The sequence below is a fragment of the Antedon mediterranea genome, chromosome 1 (genome assembly GCF_964355755.1).
Source record: "Antedon mediterranea chromosome 1, ecAntMedi1.1, whole genome shotgun sequence".
NCBI lineage: Eukaryota > Metazoa > Echinodermata > Crinoidea > Comatulida > Antedonidae > Antedon > Antedon mediterranea.
The window spans coordinates 30,370,878-30,397,608 of NC_092670.1; the positions used below are offsets into that span (position 1 = coordinate 30,370,878).

At 36.8% G+C, this 26,731-nt stretch overlaps 1 protein-coding gene across 3 annotated transcripts in view; it reads left to right on the forward strand.

The window, feature by feature from the left end:
• LOC140063655 (protein C-mannosyl-transferase DPY19L1-like) overlaps positions 1-26,731 on the forward strand; it is a 66,285-nt gene that overhangs the window by 5,943 nt on the left and 33,611 nt on the right. The window contains exons 7-18 of one of the 3 annotated variants that reach the window (XM_072110093.1): positions 55-246; positions 1,466-1,543; positions 1,875-1,961; positions 2,237-2,293; positions 3,096-3,176; positions 3,921-4,022; positions 5,726-5,797; positions 6,201-6,286; positions 6,457-6,484; positions 7,092-7,211; positions 7,751-7,925; positions 19,385-19,412. In XM_072110093.1, the coding sequence (XP_071966194.1) occupies positions 55-246; positions 1,466-1,543; positions 1,875-1,961; positions 2,237-2,293; positions 3,096-3,176; positions 3,921-4,022; positions 5,726-5,797; positions 6,201-6,286; positions 6,457-6,484; positions 7,092-7,211; positions 7,751-7,925; positions 19,385-19,404 (1,098 nt within the window). In that variant the 3' untranslated portion in view covers positions 19,405-19,412. Of the gene's footprint in view, positions 1-54; positions 247-1,465; positions 1,544-1,874; positions 1,962-2,236; positions 2,294-3,095; positions 3,177-3,920; positions 4,023-5,725; positions 5,798-6,200; positions 6,287-6,456; positions 6,485-7,091; positions 7,212-7,750; positions 7,926-18,860; positions 18,971-19,384; positions 21,157-21,476; positions 22,742-26,731 lie in introns of those variants that run through there. The other 2 variants (XM_072110092.1, XM_072110091.1) reach the window with 2 other exon arrangements.

Below are 26,731 nucleotides of genomic sequence, written 5' to 3' on the forward strand. Positions count from 1 at the left end.
TCTGAAAAACTCCTGACAAAATATTCAGTTGATCTTAATACATTTTTCTTTCAGTGTACTCGTGCCCAATGGACGCCACCATTGCGTGAAAGTTTTGCGTATCCTGTATTTGTATTTGAGATGTTACTAGTAACGCACTGTCTAAGATCAACGGTATCTACGTGGAAGCATGTCATTTCTATTGCTGCCGCTGTCGTTGCTTTTATGCTTCCTTGGCAATTTGCCCAATTTGCTTTGTTGACTCAGGTATTTAAATTTGCTTTTTTGTTTGAAAAATTTAATTTAGTTCAATTTAATTTAACATTTATTTTGACCAACATCCTACATATTTTAACTCGTTTAAAACAGATATCTCAATCTACTGTTAGTCTAATTTATACAATAACTAATTTAGGATACATCATCAAATAGTTAGTAACACATGTGCCAAATCAGGCAATTCAACTACCTTTAACAAGCATAGAGTATTATGGTTGTTCAAAATGCACAATACAATTATGGATTTTATACGATTTTCAAGGTTTATACTTTTTTAGGCAACGAACAATTATTTTAGTCATAATGATTTAGACTTTTTCACGTAGCTTACTGTATTTAATTTATGGAAACAGGAACAGTCCTTAATTGAGAGGAAACTGAATAGAAAATTAATGGTGCAGGAGATGAACCAGGCTAAAAAGAGGCTGCCAAAAAGTACATCTTAAAACCATCAAACGTTTGTGTTTGACAAAGTACACAGAACAGACACAGTATCAAATTGATTCACAGACAATGCTGTCTGATTGATTTTAATATCCCATAATTCTTTTTGCATATATATTTTGTGATGTGTTATTTGTTCATATTTACGAAATTCAACGGTTAGGTGAGGACAACGAATATGCTCGATACAGCGTAAAATCATATACAGTCAACATAGCCGTTTTATTTGTTACGTACCCTTGCGCGAAGACGACGACCGGCAGCATCGCTTCTTTCCCTGTCTCGTGGTGCGGGGGCCCTTCAGAATTTCTTGGATCTGGTGATACAGCATAGGCCTAGCCATCCTATAGTAGCTAGCGGCCTCGCATTAAAACGCCGCTTTTAACACACCCATTTTAACCCAATAAAAATGCTATTTCATTAAACAATTAACTGTATATTTAAGATTATAGAATATATATACATTATTTTTGGCCGTTCTCCGTAAACAGGAAAATAGCAACTTTATCATCCTCAAAAAGTTAAGACGACAGAATTTTATTCTAAGCTCCGCCCACTTTGTTGAAACTCATGCATAAATTATTCATGAGCACCGTCCTGTGGCTTCTTGTCGTATTTCGTAAAGTCCTGTTTGACTCTCTTGTAGTTGTATATAGTATATTCATGTCCGAACTATTTGAAAGTACATTTTTGTTAGGACAGTTGTTTTTGTTTTTTTAGTGTAGTACAAACTTAAATATTAGTTGACTGATTTCTTTTTCAGATTGTAGCTGTATTTGGTACCTATACACTTGGATACATCAATACAGACAAGATGAAATGCATCCTTATAGCACATTCGGTATATAGTTATTACTATCACAAATTAACATTAACATAATCTGTTTCCACTTTACAGAACAAATATTAAATAATTGTATGAAAATAGTAGGTAATACTAAATGTTATGGCAGTAAATATATATATATATATATACCCATTATCAGATCTTGAAAACACCTAGTCAGATTTCTATATTATCTAAGATATCTTAGGTCTTATTTTGGTAGATCAACCGGCACATTTTGTTGTGTGTGTGTCTTTGCGTTGCATCCTAGTGGAAAACAAGCTTTAGCCTACCTATGCACGTGGTTTTGTTATAAACGTCAATGTGTTTCTTACTTTTTCCATAGCTTGGTCTGTTCACAAGTTTTGTGTTTTTATTTGGTAATGAAATGCTCTTCACATCTTTTTATGCTGCTGCTTTGCTGAGTCTTTGGGTGAGTTTAAACGAGTTAAAAATTAGACATGATAATAAAACACTCATATGTTGCACAAACATACATAGAGTATCACATTGTGACGTCACAATACCACGTGACATCCATTGTTACTCGGCAACGGCCCAAGCGTTCATTTAACATACTGTACTGTAAACTATCACATTTAGTTAGAAATCTATAATAAAACAATTATTATTGGTATTTCAATCAATTCAATCAAATATAAAAATAATCACAGTAATTTATTAATACTCTGTATATTTTTTTAACAGGTTGTGATTATGCTGGAACCCATAATCAACAAACTACCTCATTACATTATCACATTTGTAAGTTAACTTAGAGGAAATAATTTTTTTGATATTGAGTTTCAGTTTAAAAGTATAAAAAAAAAAAAAAAAAAGCATTTGAATTGCTTAAAGGGGGATTCTGGGTTTAAAATTGCTTTTAAATATTGTTTATATTATTAATAAAAAATATTATAACAATATAGACATGTCAGAATGAAGAAGTAATAACGAGCAATTAAATTTCATATACATTTTAGGGAAGCTCATTAATATTCATGAGATATTCACAAAATCACGTCATCAGTGGATTCCAAAATCGCGACGTCATGCACCCGATCATTGTGAAATACATTTTTTGTAGATTTTTTTTAAGCTAGGCCTAAAGTGTAATAATAACAGTAGTAGCATATATTTATTTGACATTTAATGAAATACAAAATTTAGTAATCCTACAGATTACGGAGTCATAAATTATATACTATTTTTATACCTCGAATAGTACAGATCGTATTATTACGTACTAGGCTAGGCCCAGCCTAAATCATTTTTTTAATAGGTGAGAGCCATTCTAATGGAATGTATACGTTACGCTTCATTTACTAGGACAATGTCATAAATTACTAACATTGCAAATAAATACATTTATAAAAGATTTTCCAGGATAGCCCAAAAAGCTTATTAGCTTATGTCCATTTGGATCCTTTGTCTGTTGTATATTTTGATATTTCAAGCATGCAATAGTATTTCCAGAAAGGGATAATAACAAAATCTGAATCTGATAACCACTGTGACACTATTTGGACATTTATGAGAAGTCTTTATTATTATATTTCTTATATAGATTGGCCAAATTTTCTTGTTACTTGTTGGTACAGTAGGATTCAAGTTTCTTCTATCTCGTTTACTGTCAGTCACAGATGATGTAAGTGAATAAATATTTTAAAAGGTTAATTGTTGCTTTTGTTAAATGATAAACCATATTGCTATTTTGTAGTGCAAGTCCACTCACAATTTCAAATGTACACTAATGTTATTGACATTGTGTTGGATTAATTCTATTTTAATTTATTCTTTTGTAAAATTTAATGTATATATTATGAATGTATGAATATCAAGAAATTGTAAAGCCAACTTGGACAGTGGTGTACGATGTAAACTGACATGATGAGTCAAAGTTGCTGTCTTGTCCTGCCGTGGTTCTTGTCCAGTCGAGGTTCTTGTCCAGCCGTGGTTCTTGTCCAGCCGTGGTTCTTGTCCAGCCGTGGTTCTTGTCCAGCCGTGGTTCTTGTCCAGCCGTGGTTCTTGTCCAGCCGTGGTTCTTGTCCAGCCGTGGTTCTATTATAAACAATAGTTTTAGGTCCTCAGGGTCTACATCAAAATGACCACATTTGTACTGGGAATGTTTTAAACTACATTTGACATCCGTCAGACAGGGGAGGTGGGTTGTGAGTAATGGGATATCAACATAACTGGTGCTGGAGAGATATTAAACTATATTTTGTGGGTACATGGGTTGGTGCTTATTAGGGACAGACTGGTGTCAGGGGGTTATGAGGTATCAATATGATCGGAATTGTACTGGAATGTTTTTAAACTAAAACCCAGCCGTGTTGCCTGATTGCTAGTTATATCCAATTCTAAAGTCTACACTAATTGCTTTTATTAGGCACATATTGGTAACTTATTCAAGTCAAAGTTCACAGGTTACCAGGACTTTCACACTATGCTGTATACATGTGCTGCAGAGTTTGATTTTCTAGAATTTAAAGTAAGTATTTCAATTTAATTTAATTCGTCACTATGACGAATTATAGGTTATGCATTGATTTAAATAAAGATAATTGATTGATTGAAGATATATTGATTGATTGATTTTCTCAGAATCTTCAATTATTTATAATATATGATAGGATCTTGCTAATGCAAATACAATAGCCGGTATCATAATCCGATCAAAGATCCTTCTGCATATATAATGTCATAAACCACATTTGTTACATAATAATAAAGACATAAGTTACTTTTTATCTAGATTTCATTATAAATCATGTGTATAATCTATACACTAAGAAATAAAATTGAACAAACAATAGGCCTACGGATAATAACAAAAAAATCTCGTTTCGTTTCCCAAGGTGAGATTCGATCTCGGTACCTTGAGTGCCATAGACACGAGCACAGACCACCGAGCCATACACAACTGACTAAAAGTTGTAGTAAGATTCCTCTGTGTATTTACTATGCAGTAACCAATTGTGCAGATAGATTATTACATACCGCAATTAATTATAATTTTTTACTAGGATGACATCTTAAAAAAAATTTAAAGAATGATGCACTGTCAAACTATATACTTTTAACTTTAATATATGAACTTCTTAATGAAGAAAGTTAATGTTAAGTTTGTTGTTTCGGCCTAAGAAAATGTTATAATTTCTTTGATTGTCGAAATTATTTAAAAAAAATTTAATATGCCATTAATGATGACTTAATCATCTTTTGTTCTCTTACTTCCATAATAAATCATACATATGATGCATACACATCAAGAAATTGAAATAAAAAATAGGTGTTCCCGAGCATTCTGACGATCAATATTAATTTGAAAATTTAGCATATTTTCACCAATTTGTTAACTTACACGTGCGTAGGCTGTCACTTTTGACGTGCTCGTATAACGCAGTTCCGCGATCAAAAGTGAATAAAATATGATGATATTATTAAAGAAAGGTTGTACAACAGAAATCGGACAAAAACAGTGCGCATTAACGTTTGCGCGTGCAAAAATCTGCGCACTCATGGCATTTTTTTTAAAAATTGCCTGAAACCTACTCTAATTTCATCGAAAGTAAATTTTGACAATTAAAAAAATGTTAAGCGCGCGTACGCATGCGTTATATGCGCTACGCACATAATTGTATTGCCATAATGATGAAATATGACCTGAAATTTATGAGTACCATTCTACCAAATTTTGTTTAAAAGTGATTCATGCTTGTGAAGACGTGATTTAGTTAAATCGTGCGTAGACCGCGTAATTTTTGATTGCGCACCGTAAAAACATAACCACATCGATTCCTGGCCATAAGGAATATACTCTGAAAAATTGACTTAGCTAGATGAAACTGATACCAAGATAATTCACGGACAAAATATTGCTAAGGAAAGAATAAATAAATAAATAAATAAAGATCCTGACAGAATCAAGAGGTTATATGCATATCATGCATATAACCTAAATATGAGATGACATATGAAATCACCAAATCACTGTAACCTAGAAGAGAATGGCATATGACAGAAAGAAATGGAAATTGACTATATTAATTATTATTTCTAAAAACCAATAGATGCACTGATTATGTTTAAATAGCATAGTATAAAACTGACTCCAAATAACAAGAGGCAAGTCAGTGATTCAACGTTTTAATCTTTATTTGATCATTGACTATAATTATAATTTTTTTTTAGACAATATTGAAGTTATCATATTCATTACTCATTCCAAGTGCTATTATAGTTATTTTAGTAGTCGTCTATCATGTAAGTATTTCATTTAATAATCAACATAGAGTTAATTAGGTTCTCCTTTCTACATCTTTATTTTTGGTGTAATAACCTAAAAACTAAATATTGTAGTTGGTCCTTTGTCTGGACATAATCCACCAAAACTGTGTAGAAGAACAGCTTGAGATAATAATAATAGTGGTCTTTTGTATCTTTTCTTACAATATGTCACGTTAATTTTGTGTGCATACAGGGACATTGGGATTTGCATTTAAAATAAAATAAACTTAATGTTTCCATACTATCTGCTATTAAAGAGGAAAGCATATCAATTTGCTCTTTGTTGCACAGATTGATTGAGAACTAGTATGTTTTCTAGGTGATTTAGATAGACATTTTCTGTTAAGTGTTATACATTTATATTTTAACATTCTTCTAGTTTGGTGTTTTGGAGTACAACATTTGGCAGACGTACATATCCAATGAAAAAGATGAAGATGAATCAAAAGATGTAAATCTTCCACCGTAAGAAATTATCAATTCATTTTAAAATAATTTGTTTAATTTTTCTTTTATTTATGTTAGAGTAATATGAAATAATTATTTAATTTACATTAGTTACAAAAATGTATATGATAATGTAATTACAAAAAAAGTATATTGATTGCTTGATATTCATCATTTGTTTTATGTAGAGTTCCAAGACCAAAACCACATGCTGAAGTAAGTTTGCATCCAGAAAAACATTTTAAATGCTATATAACTTAGTACTACTGTATATTCTCTGGTATAATCCAACCTGCCCCTAGAACACGACATTAGGCTTACTTTGAGGGGTAGGACTGTACCTAGGGAAAGCCTGGTTCAGGAACAAAAATGATTGGTAAACATTTCTTATTAAAACTCATCTAAACTGGCTAGAGAGAAGCCTACATCTAGAACAAAAGTCAATGGTGGGACTATACCCAGGGATGTGCCTGTTTGTGAAATCAGACATACTGTAAAATAGACATAAGGATATGGTGAAATACCATATCCTCATATATAAAAGTCATGGTTATTGATTTTTTTTCTAAATATGACCACACTGACTCAAGGGACATTTTATTTTAACAGAATCATAAACTAGTGACATTTGTTTAAAGCTCCTAATTAGTTTTACCAAATTATTATGTACCTTATTTTGTTCGTGTTATACTTATTGAGGCATAATAGTAAGTTGACCTACCCTGACAATTTGTTTAGGCCTATGAATTAAAGTTTATATCATTAATACAATAATATATAATTAATACATTTCTTGTTTTGTCAATTTTTATTTGCTCTTAAGCTTCTTTACCATGTCTTTCAACTAGCTGCCTTTACAGTAATGGCTCTCATCATTATGCGGTTAAAATTATTCTTCACACCGCATCTTTGTCTGATGTGTTCTTTATTTGCATCAAAACAGGTAATTCTTATCTTCTTTTTTCATTTCATTAACAAGCATATTTACATTTGAGGTTTGTATAACATTTCTATTGCAGTTTAGGTTATTATTTTTTGAAAGAATGAGGGTGCAGGATACTTTCTGTGTATACTAGTTGTGTGAAAAGTTATTGTAGTATGTAATTTGTCTAAAGCTCTGTCTACATTATCAAATTATTTGACAAAAAATGTGTAATGTGCCCAAATATGGTAGTGATATGCCATCATCAAGTCCATAATGGGCACATCACATTTTTTTGTCGCACAGATCTTTACTCGTACACCTATCTATTGGTGAATATTCCAACTTTTTTCACAGTTGAATCTTTGTATTGTAGACAAATTACTTTGGTGTGATTGTCTGATTGTTATTACAGTAGGTTAATGGAATATGTTTGGCTTACTAGTACTCTACTTTATTTAACCTAGCCCAGCTGCGGTTGGTATACATTATGGGTTCCTGGGGGTTATTCAACATTATGCAGCAACATATATAATTTGTCCTGTTTTTTAACTTTCCAGCTATTTAGTTTTTTGGGAACACGTACACGTCAGTATTCAATTGTAATATTGCTCATTGCATTGATGGGTGTATCAGGAATTTCTCAGCTAAGGTCGCAGTGGAACATTAAAGGTGAATTTAGCAATGGACCACAAGAAGAACTGCTAGAATGGATAATAGCAAAAACACCAAAAGGTAGGCAAACTAACTTGTAATTGTTCAATAAGTCGAGTGGTTAGGGCAGGGCGCCACAAACCATAGCCACAGCATCTCTCAGCAAGTATAATCGGATAAGGATTTAAAAATTGAGGTCCAGTGTACACATCTGGTTTGTGTGCACTTGCATCTCGCAAGAGTAGGGGGTTGCCACAGTGTATTGGTCAAACTCAGCCCATGTCGTGGACAGACACGCTGTTTGGTGGCAGAGCTCACAAAGTGAGATGTCAGTCAACTACGCTTTGAGACAGTTTTTTAAAAATTGCAATATTTAAAATAAGAATCCATTTATCTAGGTTTTCTTGTGATCCTCTGCTTTTGTATGTGAAAAAAAGTATTATGAGATACAATTACATACCTCAATTTACAAAACATTGTGATGTCATACTACTCTAGTGTAAAAAAGGATGTGATTTTACAAATATTAATAGTGAATTTTGACAATTTACTACTTGCATGGTGTCTCAATGTAATGCGCAAAAATACAACACTATGCACATAGATACAACTATATTTGTCAAAGATCATTATCTTTTTTTTCTTTTTTCTGTAATTTTTGTGTCTCGCATATCTCTAAAACAACATTTCGTAACTTTCTCAACATATCGTCATTCACGTGAAGTTGCTAACATTTTCATGACGTTTACAATTGCGCAATGTGACTTGCGCGTGATTTTATGAATTTCACATTTTTAACATAGGTTGAAAACAAAAAAACATTTTATAGTTTCTAAAATAAACAGTGAAAGTTATTTTTATTACATAATTCAGGAAGATAATGAGTTGTAGATATTGGATCATGCAATAATTTGGCTAACCAGACAATGTGACGTCATCATATGGCAACTTAAATTTATAAAACATAGGATTTTTGTCTCATTTAATAGAGCGTATCTTCACTTATTCGTATTTTCAATATGTTTTAGCTTCTCAGAATGAAAAGTGATACTCATGATTAAAATGTTGGATGCTGTTGAATTGTAGATTTGAATTCATTTTGTTACGTCATCATATGGCCAGTTGAATTATAAAAGTCGTATTTTCATAGTCTATTACGTGCCTGCTTACCTGGATAAACCCGACAATAGCCCTTTTCCACGAAGTGCGAAACAAATACGAAAAGAAGAATTCTACCCGAATTCACCTCATAAAGAATGGTACATTCCGCTCTAGCGCCCTCTCGTGGGACCACTCCCACGTGTTACCGTCATCATTTCTTTTCGTACTGTCACGAAGACAAGACGAAGTTTGAGCGTTGCAATACGTCACAAACGAGGGAGAAATACAACCTTATCTGAAGCTAGCCGAGGCTAAGTTGAACTATTGATATACTATTTATATCTATTAGTATACATTGATTATTGATACGTTGGAAACCGTTGCCCTGTTTGGTTAATCTAACAGGGCAAAAATACCGTTAGACTAGAGAACTAGTTGTTGGATACGTTGCAAATCGTTGCCTCGTCTACGCACGAGGCAAAAATTTTTTCACATACCGGGACTGTTCACCGGCTTTGTGTAGCATTTATTAGAATCAGTCAGGCGTATCCACTGTTGCATAGTACGTTAGATACTCTGTTAGGGTGTGTTTGTGTGCTTTGTTTAGGCGTTCTTCGTCATCATGCCAAAACAAGAGTGCATCCAGTGCAGGGGCCCACGAGCAACACTTAAGTGGGACCGCCACATGCGGTGCGTTAGCTGCCGTACGTGCAGCCAGTCAGATCCGTGCGAAGTTTGCGTACGCTGGACGCCTGCTAAATTCGCATCGCTTCCACGTCCCGCGGGACGTGTTATTGAACAGAAAGCAGTTGCTATCGCACCTCAGGAGGAAGGCGCAACTGCAATGGACGTTCCGGCTGAGAACGTACCACGCGAGGAGGTGCCTGTTGTTCTCGCAGCTCCCGCGCATGAGCCAGAGGCGGGTTCCGCGCCTGTTCCCGCTGCGGATACTGAGCTATCTCCAGCGGTTATTCAAGCCATCGCGGCAGCGGTGAGGGCTGCTCCACGGGACAAGCCCGCGGTGTTCCCTCAACCACGCCCTCCATATATTCCATATATTCCGGTGCCTCCACCTCAGACGCCACTGTCGTATTCTGAGGGACCCTCAATGGAGGAGGGATACACGAGCGACCGTACTATGCTCACGATCTCCGATGAGGAGAGAGCCGCGCAGTTGCGGAGGCCCGGCGAGGAGGGGCTACAGGCGCTGGTTAATAAGATTCTTCCGGCGGTATTGGAATATCTAGGCATCGAATACGCTTTTCGCGAACCGAAGCCAACCCCATCTACAAAGCGTTTCTCGACGTTTGGGGTACGTACGCCTCTCCGTAAGGTTACAACGTGCCCAGTCGTTCCTCTCGACCCGGAGCTGGTCGACCGCGTGGACGCTATCGCGCGCGAGACCAGTACGCGTAGACCGGCGCCGAACATTCTTTCATGCGCTTTTCCGGTACCTAGAGCTCAATTTGATAGGTACATTGCTGCGCCAGGCGTGCCTGATGCCGCCAAGGACCGGGTTCGGGAGGACCAAGGATTAGAAGCGGGAAAGACTACTTACCTTGCTCCGACGGCCGCGAAGACAGAAGATACGCTCCTCACGATCGATAGAGCGGCCCGCGAGACACTTCGAGTAACATCCGTCTCCGGCTACTTGCTGTCGTTTTTGGCCGATCCGGACCACCCGCGGGAGTTCGATACAGAGGTCATTGCGCTGCTGCAACAGATCACGGGGCTAATTGTCGACCAGCAGGCGTTTGTATCTTTAACTTCTGCCGCCGCGCGTCGTGTCAACGTACTACAAAGTACTGATATCGCGCCAGCGCATTATCGCAGGTTCACGGCTTCTGAGTCCCTCGGGGCTAAGGACTTGTTTTTTGGTAGTTTCGCCCAAAAAGAGGACAAATGGGCGCGCGAGAGGGAGGCCCGTCGGGAAACGCGCGCTCGTTTCCCACAGAAGCGTCGGGCTAGCCGCGGCCGCTCGGGCCCGTCCAGGCCACCTCCCCCTCTCCCAGCTCCGGTACCGCCGCAGTCGCGACCGCAGCCGTCGAATGTCCCACCGGCGCGGCCTGACACGCAGGCTTCTACATCTCGCGCGCGCACCCCATACGGCAACAACAGCTACCGATATGGCCGGACTGCACGAGGCAGGGCCGGACGGTCTGACGCTACCCAAAAGAGTGGTAGGCGTCCGGGTGCGTTTGCGCGCCGCCGGTGACGCGTTCGATGCGCCCGTCCCCCCGAGCGACGGGCAGGTGGGGGGTCGCCTAAGACGGTTCGCCCGAGTGTGGGAGACCCTGTCGGAGGACAGGTGGGTTCTCTCCACAATCAAGAACGGCTATTCCATCGAATTCACGAGCCCCCCGGTGAGCGGGGGCGCTCGGTCGACGAGGATTCCTCCAGAGCCACACATGAGACGTGCGCTCCTGGACGGCCTCTCCACCCTGCTCCAAAAAGGAGCAGTGGAGGAAATCGACGCTCGATGTACCGTCTCCGGGCACGAGTCCACCGTCTTCTTAACAGAAAAAAAGACAGGCGACTGGCGACCCATCCTAAATTTAAGGAGTCTAAACAAGCGGTTCATTCATCCCCAGAGGTTTCGGATGGAGACAATCTCATCCATCCTACTGGGTTTAAAACATGGAGACTGGGCAGCCTCGATAGACCTGAAAGATGCTTACTTTCACGTTCCTATCGCAGAGGCAGATCAACGTTGGCTACGTTTCAGAATCCTCGACCGTCTGTACCAATTCGTCGCCCTGCCGTTCGGCCTATCGACGGCTCCGCGCGTGTTTACACGCATAGTCAGAACGCTGGCGTCGTTCTTCCACAAACATGGCATAAGAGTGTTCATGTACCTCGACGATTGGTTGGTCGTGGCCCAGTCCAAGGACAGACTGATGAGCAGTCTACAATATGTCCTTCTGGTAACGGAACAGGCAGGTTTCATTGTCAATCGGGAGAAGTCGTGCCTGGTGCCGACACAATCCCCGTTGTACCTCGGAGCACAGATAAATCTCGTTACGGGCTTGGCATCTCCATCCCAACAACGCATCGCGTCTGCAATGAGTGCAGTACGCAATCTAATATCTGCTCATGCTCCGACGGCTTACGAATGGCTCAGAGCACTGGGTTGTCTGGCCAGCTTCGTTGCCTTAGTTCCGTATTGCCGGCTGCGTATGAGACCTTTACAGCTGCATCTGCTGGCTCATTACCGACCGCACTTAGACTCCCTACACAAAGTGGTCCTGTCGAATACATTCATTCAGACGCATCTCGAATGGTGGCTGGTGGAAGGCAGGTTGACTGTGGGAATGCCAATTCAAAAATCTCTGCCGGACGTCCGTATAGAGACGGACGCTTCCGAGACAGGCTGGGGCGGTTGCTCCAAGGCACTTCGCGCCTCCGGCCTTTGGACGGCCGAGGAGGCGCGATCCCACATCAACCTCCTAGAACTCTGGGCAGTCGAAAGGACCTTGAAGGCCCTTCGACATCACGTGGCCGGTCGTCACGTCCTTATCCATTCCGACAACTCAACAGTGGTAGCATATATAAATCGTCAAGGAGGCACGAAGTCCCCGACGTTATGCTACCACCTGTGGACACTGATGTTGTGGTGCATAGACAACAACATCATGCTCTCGGCTGCCCACATTGCGGGCAGCCTCAATGTTGTTGCGGACGCTCTGTCCCGACAAACACTATGTCCTACGGAATGGCGCCTTCTACCCAGCATCGCCGCACTGATATTCGACCACTTCGGGCGGCCTCACATAGATCTGTTTGCGACGTCAGACAACACGCAGCTCCCGACCTTTTGCACACGGTTCCGGGATGCACGTGCGTGGGCGGTGGATGCCCTGTCCATACATTGGGACGGACTATGGGCGTATGCATTCCCACCAATATCACTGATTCCAAATGTTCTGACGCGCATTCAGCGCCATCCTTGCCGGGTCCTCCTGATCGCCCCGGGTTGGGCTCGACAAGCGTGGTATCCACTGCTTCTCGACCTGCTCTACGATCATCCCCTGCGTCTTCCAGATCGCGAGGATCTGCTGACGCAGGGCCGAGCTCAGTTCCCATTGCGGAACTTACAATCCCTGCGCCTGACTGTATGGCCATTGTCAGGGATCAGCTCCGAGACTCAGGCATTCCAGATGGCCCTGCCGCCCTCGCGGCGAAATCTCGTCGGGAATCTACTCTTACCGTCTACAATAGCCGACTAAAACATTTCTTTACATGGTGCAGGCGACAACAGGTAGAGCCGGGGTCGATCACCCTCGGACAAGTTTGCGCCTTCCTGCATTACCTGTTCGAGTCAGGTCTTCAGGTCCGCACCATTTCGGGCTATAGATCCGCCATTGGCGCGATCACGCCAACACTTAAAGACGGTTCCTCTATATCGGCATCTCCCGTTATCACTCAACTGATACGGGGAATGTTCAGAGAACGACCTCCAGTCAAGGTCTTGATTCCTCGATGGGATGTTAACGTCGTCCTAACCGCACTTACTCGCCCGCCATTTGAGCCTATGAGTAAGGCTACTCTGTATAATGTCTCGCTGAAAACGGCGTTCTTGCTCGCTTTAGCATCATGCAAACGCCGAGGCGAGTTGCACGCTCTCTCCTTGGAACCAGGTCATGTTAGGTTTGAGCGGGCCGGCGTGAGGCTAGTGTTTAGGAAAGATTTCCTTGCCAAGACACAGACGTTAAAATTTTCGCCGCCTGCTGTGTTCGTTCCCACCATCACATCTTTTTCATCGGCAGACGGAGATAAGCTTTGGTGCCCAGTCAGGGCTCTTAAGTGGTATATCCACCGCACTAAGACGATTAGAGACGGAGTGTCTCACCTCTTCGTCGCTTCTGTTCCTCCATACCGCGCGGCCGCTAAGGCAACAATAGCGAGATGGGTCGTTGCAACTATTCAAGACGCGTACACTTCTTCAGACACACCGCCACCGGCACATATGCACCAAGTGCGCGCGGTTTCCACTTCGTGGGCGTTGTTCTCGGGCGTCCCTGTAGCTGACATCATGGAAGCGGCGTGGTGGCGAACACAGTCGACATTCACCTCACACTACCTGTCGGACATCTCCGCTAACGTGGCACCAGTGGCAACGGCGATACTAAAGCCTCGACTATAGGTATGTATAAGTCAATTTTCTAACTTGTCACCCGCCGCCGACTAGATTCCTAGTCCGGTGCTACACTGGCTATTGTCGGGTTTATCCAGGTAAGCAGGCACGTAATAGACTACACAAACCAGAAATGGTGTTGGTAGTCTATAAGTGCTGCTTACCTGGATAAACACCCGCCCGCCGTCCCCTCAGACAAGAGGTCTTGAGAAATGATGACGGTAACACGTGGGAGTGGTCCCACGAGAGGGCGCTAGAGCGGAATGTACCATTCTTTATGAGGTGAATTCGGGTAGAATTCTTCTTTTCGTATTTGTTTCGCACTTCGTGGAAAAGGGCTATTGTCGGGTTTATCCAGGTAAGCAGCACTTATAGACTACCAACACCATTTCTGGTTTGTGTATTTTGCGTCATATTTCATGACATTTAAAAGAGAGCGCATCCATATTCTACGTATCCAAATTTCTTCAACATGTTAATATGTTGTTGTTCAGTTAATTCCCTTCCAAAATTGCTATCTACGTGTTCATTTTGATGATGTCATCATGTTGAAAATTGGAATTGTGTCCCGTTGATTTCAACTATTATGCACTGTATTTAGTATGTATACAGTATATACTGTATATACTGTATATACTTAGGACACAAAATAGAGGGCACACTAACATAAGAAAAGTATGACAGATAAGTTATAAAACTGAGAGGGCCCTGGCTGATCCTTAAATCTTGATTTAATAAAACAATATAGATGGTGATTCCAACTTAAATACAGGTAGATGACACCTCAAGTTTACCAAAATGTTGTTCCTGAATTTGTAGAGCGAATGATCCGTAATGGTTATCAGCGAAAAAACACTTTAGACGATGATTGTTATAAACTGTATTACACCAACATCTACATTCACAATATATGTATTGTAAGACTTGTGATATATCTACATTCATCAAAACCCAGCAACGAAATTATGCTGCACATCTGATTGATACGATAATGATTGGATGACGAAAAAGCTATTCTTCCAAGATGACAAATGCTCAAAGCATGGTAGAAATACGAACATGTTATTCAAACAAGTTCTAGATAATGTTGGAATGGTCAGACAAGCCTTCATTAACAACTCGAAGGCCCGCTTATTTTGAATCGGCATTTATTAATCATATGTCATTTAGAACACTCTATCAGAGTTAGAGATTAAATTTGTATATCATATATAATGTTGTGAAACCTCTAAGTCCTGTACAAAAATAAAAGGAATTGCAACCATGCCAATAAAAAAAAAACCTAAACCGGATTAAGGGGATACGCCTTCGTCGCTAACCAGGGATCGGTCTAATTGAACCCCGGTCAGCGCCAGTTGTGCCGCGGTCATCCCGGACTCGGCGCCTCCTGTCCTACTTAAACTAGATCTAAAACAATCTAGGTGGCATGGTAAGGGAAAAAAAAAATTTTTCAAAGCTTCATAGGAGCTGCATAAGATAATGCACGGTAACCATATGAGATGGTCTTCAATTTAGCAGAAACAAGAAGATTCTGAGAATTGGAACGAAGATTGCGACAAGAAGATTGTGGAGTGAGAACATTGTCCTGTACCTCGGTGCAAGACCATGAACAGATTTATATGTGAGCAGCAATATCTTCTTCACAGGAAGCCAGTGCAGTTCATGCAAATTGCAAGATAGGTGTTATGTGGTCTCTACGCTTACAGTAGTTCGACACACTACTGTAGACAGGCAGCACTATTGTGTAACATCTGCAACTTCCTAAGCAGGGTCTTGGGCAGTGCGACATGAATACTGTTACAGTAGTCCAGACGTGATTATATATAAAGGCATGCACAAAATGTATGCGAAATTGATTAGAAATTTCAATCTACAGTTAGAGGTCAATCTTCTGACAAAGTAATACAATATTATGTTAACACGAATTAGAGATACGCTGCGAACAAAATTCGTGGAAAGAAAGAAGAATAAGATTGAAAAAAAAAAAAAGAAAAAAAAAGATCTTGACAATAAGTCAATAAGTGCGGATAACCAATTATGCTATTTTTTTATGCCTATCATAATTTTTTTATGCCTACTCTGGCTTTCCTAATTTGTGATCAGAAATTATGTAATGTATTTGAATTTTACTTTGCAGTACGTAAATCAAGCAAGTTTATTTAAAATATAGTGTAAAATGTTGTATTTAATTTTGTTATCCAATGAATTTTACTGACTGCACACATTACATACTTATAAGCATTTAGCCTACCAGATGTAGGTTTTCTTCCAATCCTTTGTGTAAAAAATGAAACTTCAATTGCAATTCTTGCATACCTGTATTAGCCTATTTTACATACGTTTAACAATTTTCTTGGCGCGGTTGAAATCATCGGGGTTTGTTTGTGTTTCATTTTACAGGTCTCTGAGAAGGATCTGTACGTATATAAAAGAGAACAATTTATTAAAAAAACAATAATTTTAACATAGCCCAGCGTATCCATTTTTATATTTATCACTGATTGCATACTGTGGCAGAGACTGTATATATTTGATCACCTTATTTTTATTTCTATATAGTTCTATGTCCGTTATGTAGGATATCATTAGATGTATAATAATTATTGATGATGCGTATATTTTTATTTCTAATTTCTAAACTAATTTTTAGTATTTAAATGATCATATGCGGATTGTTAAAATGTGAGTTACTGAAATAAACTATATCAGAGCTGCGCATTCTATGGCCGTGCAGCTGTTTCCTCTAACAGTACGTTATTTTGCTGACGGGATACCCCTTTCTTTAAAAAAAACATGCACTTGTTAGTGTGTCAAATCATGGACAAAACACGATCATTGTCCATGGCCAGGTAATAACCATACGTTTGAAACGTCTATAGGCTAGGCCTCCTGCACATGCTTTTGTGAAACGATATATATAATTTACGTATATACTGTAGGCCTACGTCGATGATACCATAATATAGTTTTTTATTTGAATATCTTTTATTTCTTCATTATAAAAATCATTTAATGTAAATAATTAACCAAGTTAAAATCAGTGTCTCACATAGACGCCGTTCGTTAATCTCAATGTTTAAATATTGCAGATTACCTCTTGGAATCGTGTCCACCTTTATCATCCATCTATTATTATTCTTGCATCTATCAGTACATCATAGGCCTACTGTAGATTGATTTATAACGGCATATTATCTATATATTTTATTATTATTATCCTATAACCATGCTCACGTCGAGAGTGTGGCGAAATGCAAAAATCATCATGCATCATCTTCCTTTATTGCAAACCTCATTGAGCTGTATCCACTTGTAGGTATAGATCGAGTTTCGTAATTAATAACTGTGATTAAAAAAAATATGCAATAGGCGCCTCTACTTGTTTAACTATTAAATTACTAACGTTTTCAAAACTTTAAAACAGAGGCATTCCAATCTTTTCAAAAACTTGAAAGAAAACAAAAAACATTTTTAAAACAACACATTATAAATTCATTGAAAAAATATACCGATTGAGGCTTAACAAATGTCAATAGTATTATTAGAATGTCTATATTCAAAATTAATTAAAAACATAATGAGCGTTATCATTAAAAACACACTAGAAACGGTGATAATGTACCTATCTAGTGCGCCCATACAAATTAGCGCTATCAAAATAAAACGCTACCGCTATATGTTAAACCCAACTAATATGATAAAAAGCGTATTTAGCTGCGCTCCATACAAGATACCGGATGTTAATTTTATCGCGACCGATTTCAAGCTCGACCGATGAGGCCATTCTACTTTATAAATAAACTTTGTTTGTCCTAGCCTAGGTCTAAACCCAGTATGCTGTGAGTCATAGGTTGTTATGTATCATAATCAAATAAAATTAAACACTAACAAGAGCAGTGGTATAATAATGGCAGCATATCAACACAAACAAAGTTAATAAATTATTAATGATACAGTAATTTTCAATTTTATACCAAAATGGCCCAACTAAATAGATTATGATTGTAAAAAGTACTAATTGTTAAATCTGAAAGAGTTAGTAAGATACTAAAACATTTAAATAGAAATTTGTAAACTATTTTGGTGACCAAACCATTAATAGTACCGTAGTCTTTTTTAGAAGTTTTAGTTTAATACACATTTATAAGAACCTATTAAACTACTTTTTGTTTATTATACAGTACTGGTACACAACAAAAAATCTATTTATTTCTGTTAAGTTTAAGTATTCACTTAGTTAAGTACACTAGGTGAATGTAACTTCATAGTACCAATTGTACACAACAGTGATTACATTGTTGTTGCCCAATTCATTTTATATTGTACAGTTTCTAACTTATTCTTTATGTTTATTTCTTTGTTTTTGTAGTTTTGTATATTTAGGTGTCAGTGGGTTTCTTGTTGCTGTAGTGTTAATTATCAATGGTATTGCAGTTACTATATTTGAATTGTTTTGACATGATCCCTAGAAACCATGTGTTGACCTATATTGACTTTTTATTTACCGTAATTGATGTTTTTTTTTGTATATTTTGTTGTCCTTTCTTCTGAATGCACTTTCCATTTGGTCGAGTGCCACTGTTGTAAAAGTGTAAACTCCATATAAATAATTATTATTATACCTAAATTGGAAACCATTGACGTAATAATAGGAACAATAGTAAGCAATGCACAATGACTACAGTATTTTAAGAGTCATCCTTAGAGAGGCATTCAACCGTTACTTGGTACGAATAAGTACTGATTCATCACCAACACTATTTTGTCCTTTACATACAGTAGTGTGTACATAACGTAAGAGGCCTGTCTTATAATTATGTATCTTATAATTATGTATAGAAATAATGCTGTCTTTACAATACATGTTTGTTAGGCATAATATTGTTTGAAGGTGAGTACAATTTTTAATAAAGATATTTCTTACAATGTTTGTGATTAATTAATTGTTATTGTTTACATTTTCTAGAGATCAGACCATAGGTATCAAAGAATATAGTTTTCATATGTTGATATGTTAGTCTTTTTTACTAAAAATCAGAATCTAATGATAATATAATTTATCTTGAATCCTATCACCAGCGTGTTTTGAAATATAATATAAATCATGTCTATAGAAAGAATTGGTCATTTTTGGTAGTAGTGTAGGCCTACTAAAAATAAAATAACAATTACAATTAGTTTTTGTTTTCATTCATTTTTAAAGGAAGTATATATTACCTTATTATTATAAAGAAAGAGTACCAACATTAGGTGTTTAATTCTATATTAAAAATGAAAGTAAGCAAATTAAATTTTACCTTTTCAGATTATTTAAACACAATTTAAGAAAAGATGGCTATTTGCATTACGTTTTTCATTACGTTTTTCATTATAATGTTCCTACATATTATACAAATGACAAGTTCTTCCAATGTGTCAGTTACTCCAAATTACATTATTACTGATGTTGGAGCTGATTCTGTCAACTTTACCTGCAATGTACAACTGACGATTTATGAAGCAGTGCATGGTCATTGGATAATATGGTGGAAAGATGACACTATTCGAATTGTAGATAATGACAGGGTACTGAGTGATCCTGCCAAGTACAGTATTTATGGAAATTCATCTCTTAACAACATTGATTATAATCAGACTCTACAGGTTAATAACATTGATGAAAGTGACATCGGAACATATACTTGTTATTTGATATTTATGTCAGAAGGTCCTGTAATACCACTTTCATCTATCTCAGATTCAGCATTGATAATTAGAAACTCAATTCCTCAACTTACTTGTTCTAACATTACACTAAAAACTGATTCACAATTGGAACAACAGAGATTGGTTTGTACAAGTTCACCAGGTAATCCCCCGATAACACTCCACTGGATTGATCATACAGGTACTTACTTGACATCAAAGAGTCAGATGGGATTTAATGCAACCACATTGGTGTATGATTTGTCTATAGCATCTGTTACAAGTAAACAATGGTTTATATGTAGAGCTACACAAGAAGGATCAACAGATTCAAACGAATGTGTCATTGGTAATCGGATTCAATTGACAACTGAAAACATTTTTACTAAACAAGTAATCATAACACCGACTAAGATAACAGACAGGTCAACAGTGGGAGAAACAGTGACCAGTGAAAACACAACTCTACATACAATGACTTTCTCTGAACAGGAGACAGGTGATATTGAATCAACAATTATAGAGAAAGTGATGACAACATTTAAAGTTCAAACAGAAGAATTACTACAAAATGAAATTGTTACTTCAACATTTAAAGTTCAAAATACTACTGCAAAGTTAACTAATGATAATAATTATGATAACACAAATAAAGTAGTGATCATTGTTCCAACATTAGCTGGAATCTGTGTAATACTTTTTGTAATGGCTATAGCTTTAATAGCAAAGCATTATAAAAAGAGTAACAATGAGGAGATATACCTTAAGGATTTTCCAAATAAAAGATGGGTAGCTGAAATTGACAGAGAAAATGAGGCTTTGGAGGAGGATTTGGATAACTTTGAAAGCCAAGAAAACAACCAGGTTATCACTATTGAGTTTGAAGATGATGAACTAGACACACAGCAGTTAAGTCATACAAACATGGTTTTTGAAACAGATACAACAGATGAGCCTAACGCTGTAGTAGTGGGTCAGAATAATATTCAACATAATAAAGCTTTAAGTTGTTTAAATCAGAATACCAGCGGGCATATGAAATCTAATTTAGAAACAAATAGGCAAAAAGAAAAGGCAGACGATCTTGATCCATGTTATGCTTCAGTAGATCATGGACAATTCACAGAACATCAAGATCACCAAGTTTCGAATCGAATGAACGTGCGACATGTAGATATTGTAGATGATCCATTTTATGCAGCTGTGGATCGGAAAAATCTCAATGAAGGAGATACAGAGGCAATTCATGAACATAATAATGCTACTGATTATCAAAAGGACAATACTGGTCATTATAGCTCGGAGTACATGTCAATAGGAGATATGGAATTCAGTAGCGAAAGATTACCACCATTACCAACAGTTGAACCTAAAAGAGCTGCACAATATAAGGTACAGTATGAGAAAAATAATAATTCTGGATTCTGTATTAGCAGATAAATATACAGGTTATTAACATAATGTTTAGTTGTCCTCCTTCTATTTAAATTTTGGCCCTTATTAAGCGTTAGGCTTGAAATAGAGAACAGCAATACAATTCACATAGTATTAATATCAATACATTAAACTGTGAACGAAACTCTGATCCCAAAAATACAATACATTAAACAAATGGTTATACTTCAAAATAACAAAGCAATTAGAATTTAAACTTCAGATTTTTGGATTGAAGTAGGTTTCTTTAATTTTCATTTAACGCTTTTTTTTTTTAGGTGACTAATTACCCAGCACCGAATGGAGATCTATATGCAGAAGTTGACAAATCCACAAAATCAATTTTAAACAGAATAAACACACTTTTACGGAAGGAAGAGGAACAAAGAAATATACAAGCAGATGAAGGTGACAAACAACCAAGAATATTTTCTCAATTTATTGATGATAATGATGGAACCTTTTGTAGTGTACCCGAGGAACTGACTAGAAAGAGAACTGTTACAGAGGAGGAATACAATGCTTCTAATGGTGAAAACATATCAAGAATATCAATAGATTCTACTGGATCTATTCATTATGAAGTTGATGAAGATGCAGTTTATACCAAAGTAATAAAACCTCAAAAACTATAATAATCAGGCCATCTCTCACTTAAGCAAATTTGGGGAAATGTAATTTATTACTTGTAAGACCCCTATCACAGATAGAATCATTTGTAGCCAGAGGCTCCTTCTGCTCTATATATTCCTAGAAGACGCCATGTTCGGTATCCCTAGAGTTAAAAATAATCGTTTCTTTCGTATCATTTGTAAATTTTTATTTTAAATCAACAGTTGTATATATTATATCTTATAATGTTTTTTGATGGTGATAGTAAATTCAAATGCTTTTGTAGGCCTACATGGTGACGATGCCATTGATAATAGTAGTGGTAAGGATAATGGTCATTCAAGTTATTACAAGTAGTTTAACGCACTAAAGCATATTTATATTTAATTAAACGTTGACCAAACCATTAACCAACTAGAATTTAATTTGTCACTTTTGTTTTAGAAAGATATAACAATATAGTTACTGTATATAGCCTACATAAATCATCCTACAAATGGAAGTGAACTGAAGTAATCCACGACCACGTGGGTTTTCGTTTACTTAAAAATTGTGCCTACCCTATTTTTAAAATTTTTTTTTTATTACAAGTCTTTGGGAGTGGATTTGTAATTTTGTCCTTAAAAAAAAATCCTGACATGTGACGGGACTTGAACCCAGGACCCTTGGAGTGTTAGCCAATCATCATAACCACCAAGCCACAACTCCATTTCACTCCATTTGACCCACTTTCAGTAATGCTGACCGTTTTCTCGGTTCCTGATATTATATCATCTTGTACTTAGAAGTGAAATTGGAGTATAAAGCAATATCAATATATTGTTATTGGCTTAAGGACAACATAAATACCTATCATCTTCACTAAATTGCTTAATAAATAATTAGTAATAGTGATTTTAGTGCACAGCAGTTTCCCTCCCAATGATGCTTAGATTTTGCATTTATACCTCCATGGTTTTTGCTAACATCAAAAAAGTAAAGAATTCTTTTGACTTGGTGGACTATTAAAAAAATAGTTTCTAAGGTCTATAGTTGCTTAAAATAAATTATATAACACCTAAATAAATTCCTTTGATTAGACGATTGTGGGTCACGTGCGTGCAATAGTACGCACTATTAAACGATCGTTTAATAGTACTTTTTTTCGTGTATGAGAAAAAAAAATCTGTTCCTGTTTGGAAAATATTGCTTTTGAAATACAACAGCGCCACCTATTTTGTACGTTCGTCGCAAACGGTATTGTTATGACTGATTTCGCGATGGAAGTACATTATTGGAGAGATATACAGTATAATGTACTAATTTAGATCAAAAGGCATTTAAATTTAGATCATTTTTATATAATAATTAGCCTAGATAAGTTCCAGTTGCCTGTCGAAGTTTCGTATTGCTGTCTTTCAGTCTAGGCCTAGCTAGGCCTAGACTATAAGGTATCGGATCATCTCAGTCGCGTTTCATTTTGGTCGCGCTTCCGGTAAATCGAACTTCCAGCGATTTCTATGGAACGCCGCTCAATGCAGTACTGTACACTGTAAGCTCCAATTAAAGATCGAAGTGTAGGCTTTATTAAGGTTTTTAGTTGTTTATTTAAAAATGTTTTTATATAATAATCATTATATTTAAATAAATATTGTAAATACAATATTTTATTAGTTTAACGTTTTTAAAAATGTTTTTATAAGCATTATATTTTAATATATTTTGTAAATATTCTATTTGTTTCTGACGGGAAAAATAGCAAACAAACTCACTTTTACACTTTTGTCAATTCATTCAATCTTTCTATTTTTAAAACAAAAACATATACACAAATATTTACATATGTTTACATTTATTCAATTCTTTAAGCAAAACATAGATACGTTAATGTAATGCAAAACAAACTCGTTTCACACTGTTGTCAATGATCATTCAATCTTCTTATTTTTAAAACAAAAACGTATACATATACAAATATTTACATTTATCATTAAAATTGAAACCTTTTTATTTACATCTGCAAACGTTATTTAATTTATCTGTATATAATCTTTTATTTATTAGCAATATTTACATCTATCTCATCTAATTACAACATCTCGCGAACATCATTTGATATAATGCGCGATCTCGCTGATCGTTGGCCTGCGCGATACTCGTCCCAGAGGCGTAAGAGGGTTCTAGTTGCACGTCGGTAAGCTTGGCGCTGAAGCCGGTCAACATCTTTGCGATGAACTAATTCCATTGTGATGTGAACATTCTGATTCTCTTCATTCAGCAGCCCGATTAAGAGGTAGAGTTGAAGTTTTGCTGCAATAAAAAAAATAACGATATACTATAATTATCATGAGCAAGTTAACAACATAATACATAATATTATAATTGAAAAGTAATTTTCTTACCATGTCGTCCTTTTCGATTCAGTCTGTTGGGATATCCCTCAAGGTCGTTGTTGGTCCTCGTTGCTTGCCCAAAAACAGACCAATCTTGAGGGGTTAACGTGTTGCTATCGACCCATGTCCGCTACAAATACAGTAATAGCTGGCGGATAACTACGTTGTCCCCAACGTTCCAATGTGGGAGCAATGTGCTCGGCCGGCAATAGCGGCAATCCCATTACCTGTCTCAGTAACTGTAAAGAGATAAACAAAAAATAGCATATGTATAACACGAAACACGACATGAACGTTTTCAGATTAAAATAAAGGGGGTTAGGGGTATCTTTTACATTTACGCCGTACTGGACGCACAAATAAAGGAATCTTTTGGTAATTCCATCTGGCAACGTGGTATAACCTGAAATTATATTGCGTACCTCATGTGTGCCGTTGTCGTTAGCATAAGCCCGTTGTAGACCTAGTTCTTGGATTTTTCTGAAAACCGCCTGTAAAACAAAAAAATAAATTAAAACATTCGAATATTCTTTCAAGAATAGACCATCACATTCAATGACACTAGCCTTACACATCACAAGCTTATTTCGAACACAACACCGCCAATTAATGTTAGCACGCCTCTTGTCGACTTTTTGAGTGTACTGGTAACCATCGCTGTCCACCAAAATATCCTGAAAACCAAAACGATACTAGTAAATTATGTGTATATTGAATGCATAGGGTATACCATGATAAAAAAGACCCTAACCCTGACCAACAAATAATTTTAATTTGCTTATATAATGCATTGCAGTGCTTCTTGATTAAACACAACATTCTCATCACATACTTTACAGGTTTCCATGATCGAAGATTGAAGAACACTGCATAGTTTTTGGGCCTTTTATAGGAGCCCCACTGTTACAATTGTATAGACTATTTCGGGTACATCCTTAATTCATCGGCAAAACCAAATTGCGACTACAAATGTAGGACTTTGTAAGATGTAAGACATTTTTGCCGCCAGCTTTACGTTGTCTGTGGACAATCTGCGTTTCATCATGTTTTTAAAAAAATCATTTTTTAAAGAAAAAATATACAGGAAAAGTAGTATTAACGATGGTTATGTTAGTGGTGTAGTTCTTCTTGAGAGCTAATAATTATACACTTTTTTTTGTATAATTTAAATGAAATGAAACGCGACCGAGTGCCTGTTAGTATTAGGCTAGGCCTAGGCGTTTTAGCCTTGCTAGGCTAGCATTGTTTGGTCGTGTTGACATAATTAACACTAACATTTACCAAATTTATTAAATTCACCAAACGTTACTGTTTTAATAAATGTGATGTGAATCAAATGTAGGCCTTGGCTAGGCCTACCTTTTATTTGATTCAAATGACAGAAATCTATTTAGATGTTATATAAAACAAATAATAAATGTTTTATATTCGTGTAATGGTACAAATATATAACCTTTCGTCATTCACCTCATGGCATTATTTGGACCATTACACTCATAAACATTTATTATTTGTATACTATATTAACATGTACTTATACACATAATTGATAAGGAATAAGGATGCACATAATAAAACCTTTTTTACTAAACTGTACAAATATATCACAACAATACATTATAATTAGATTTGAACTCGTCACTATGGACGAGTTAGGTTATCCGCACGACAAATGCCACGTGCATGTCATACGTTAGAATATTACGCACAGAAAAACGATTATGCCATTGTGACCTGAAGAAATGAAGATGTTGTTAGTGTGCTCTCTGTTTTTTGTGTCTAAGTATATACGCAGTATACACTATATACTGTATACATACTATATACAGTGCAGCATAGGTGAAAATAATGGCACCCGCCTTTTTATCCAATTTTTAACATGATGACGTCATCATAATGAAACGCATAGATAGGAATTTTGGAAGGGAATTATCTGAGTAACAACATATTAACGTGTTGAACAAATTAGGATACGTAGAATAAGGATGCGCGCACTTTTAAATGTCATGAACTTTGATGCAAAATATGGAAATACGACTTTTATAATTCAACGTGTCATATGATGACGTCACAACAGCCGATGCGCAAAATTTGTACATGAATTCGTACCTACAATTCAACAGCTTCCAGAAAACGTTTTAATCATGAGTATCACTTTTCATTCTGAGGAGCTATAACATATTTAAATTTTAATAATGGAATGATGAAAATAAATGACCCAAGTTATTCATGCTTTTGAACATGATGACGTCATAACAATTAAAAAAATGTTAAATCATGCGAAAGATAATTGATTGACCTAGACAATATTAAAAAATGGGAGGAAATGGAATACGGATAAGTGAAGATGCGCTCTATTAAATATGATGAGCTATGACGAAAGAGAAAAAAGTCCTATATTTTATATTCGAGTGGCCACACGATGACGTCACAATGTCCAGTTAGCCATATTGATTAATGATCCAAAATCTACAACTCATCAACTTCCAGAATATGTAATTTAAAAAAAGTTCACCACGTACAGTAGTTTAGAATCTATGACTGGCATA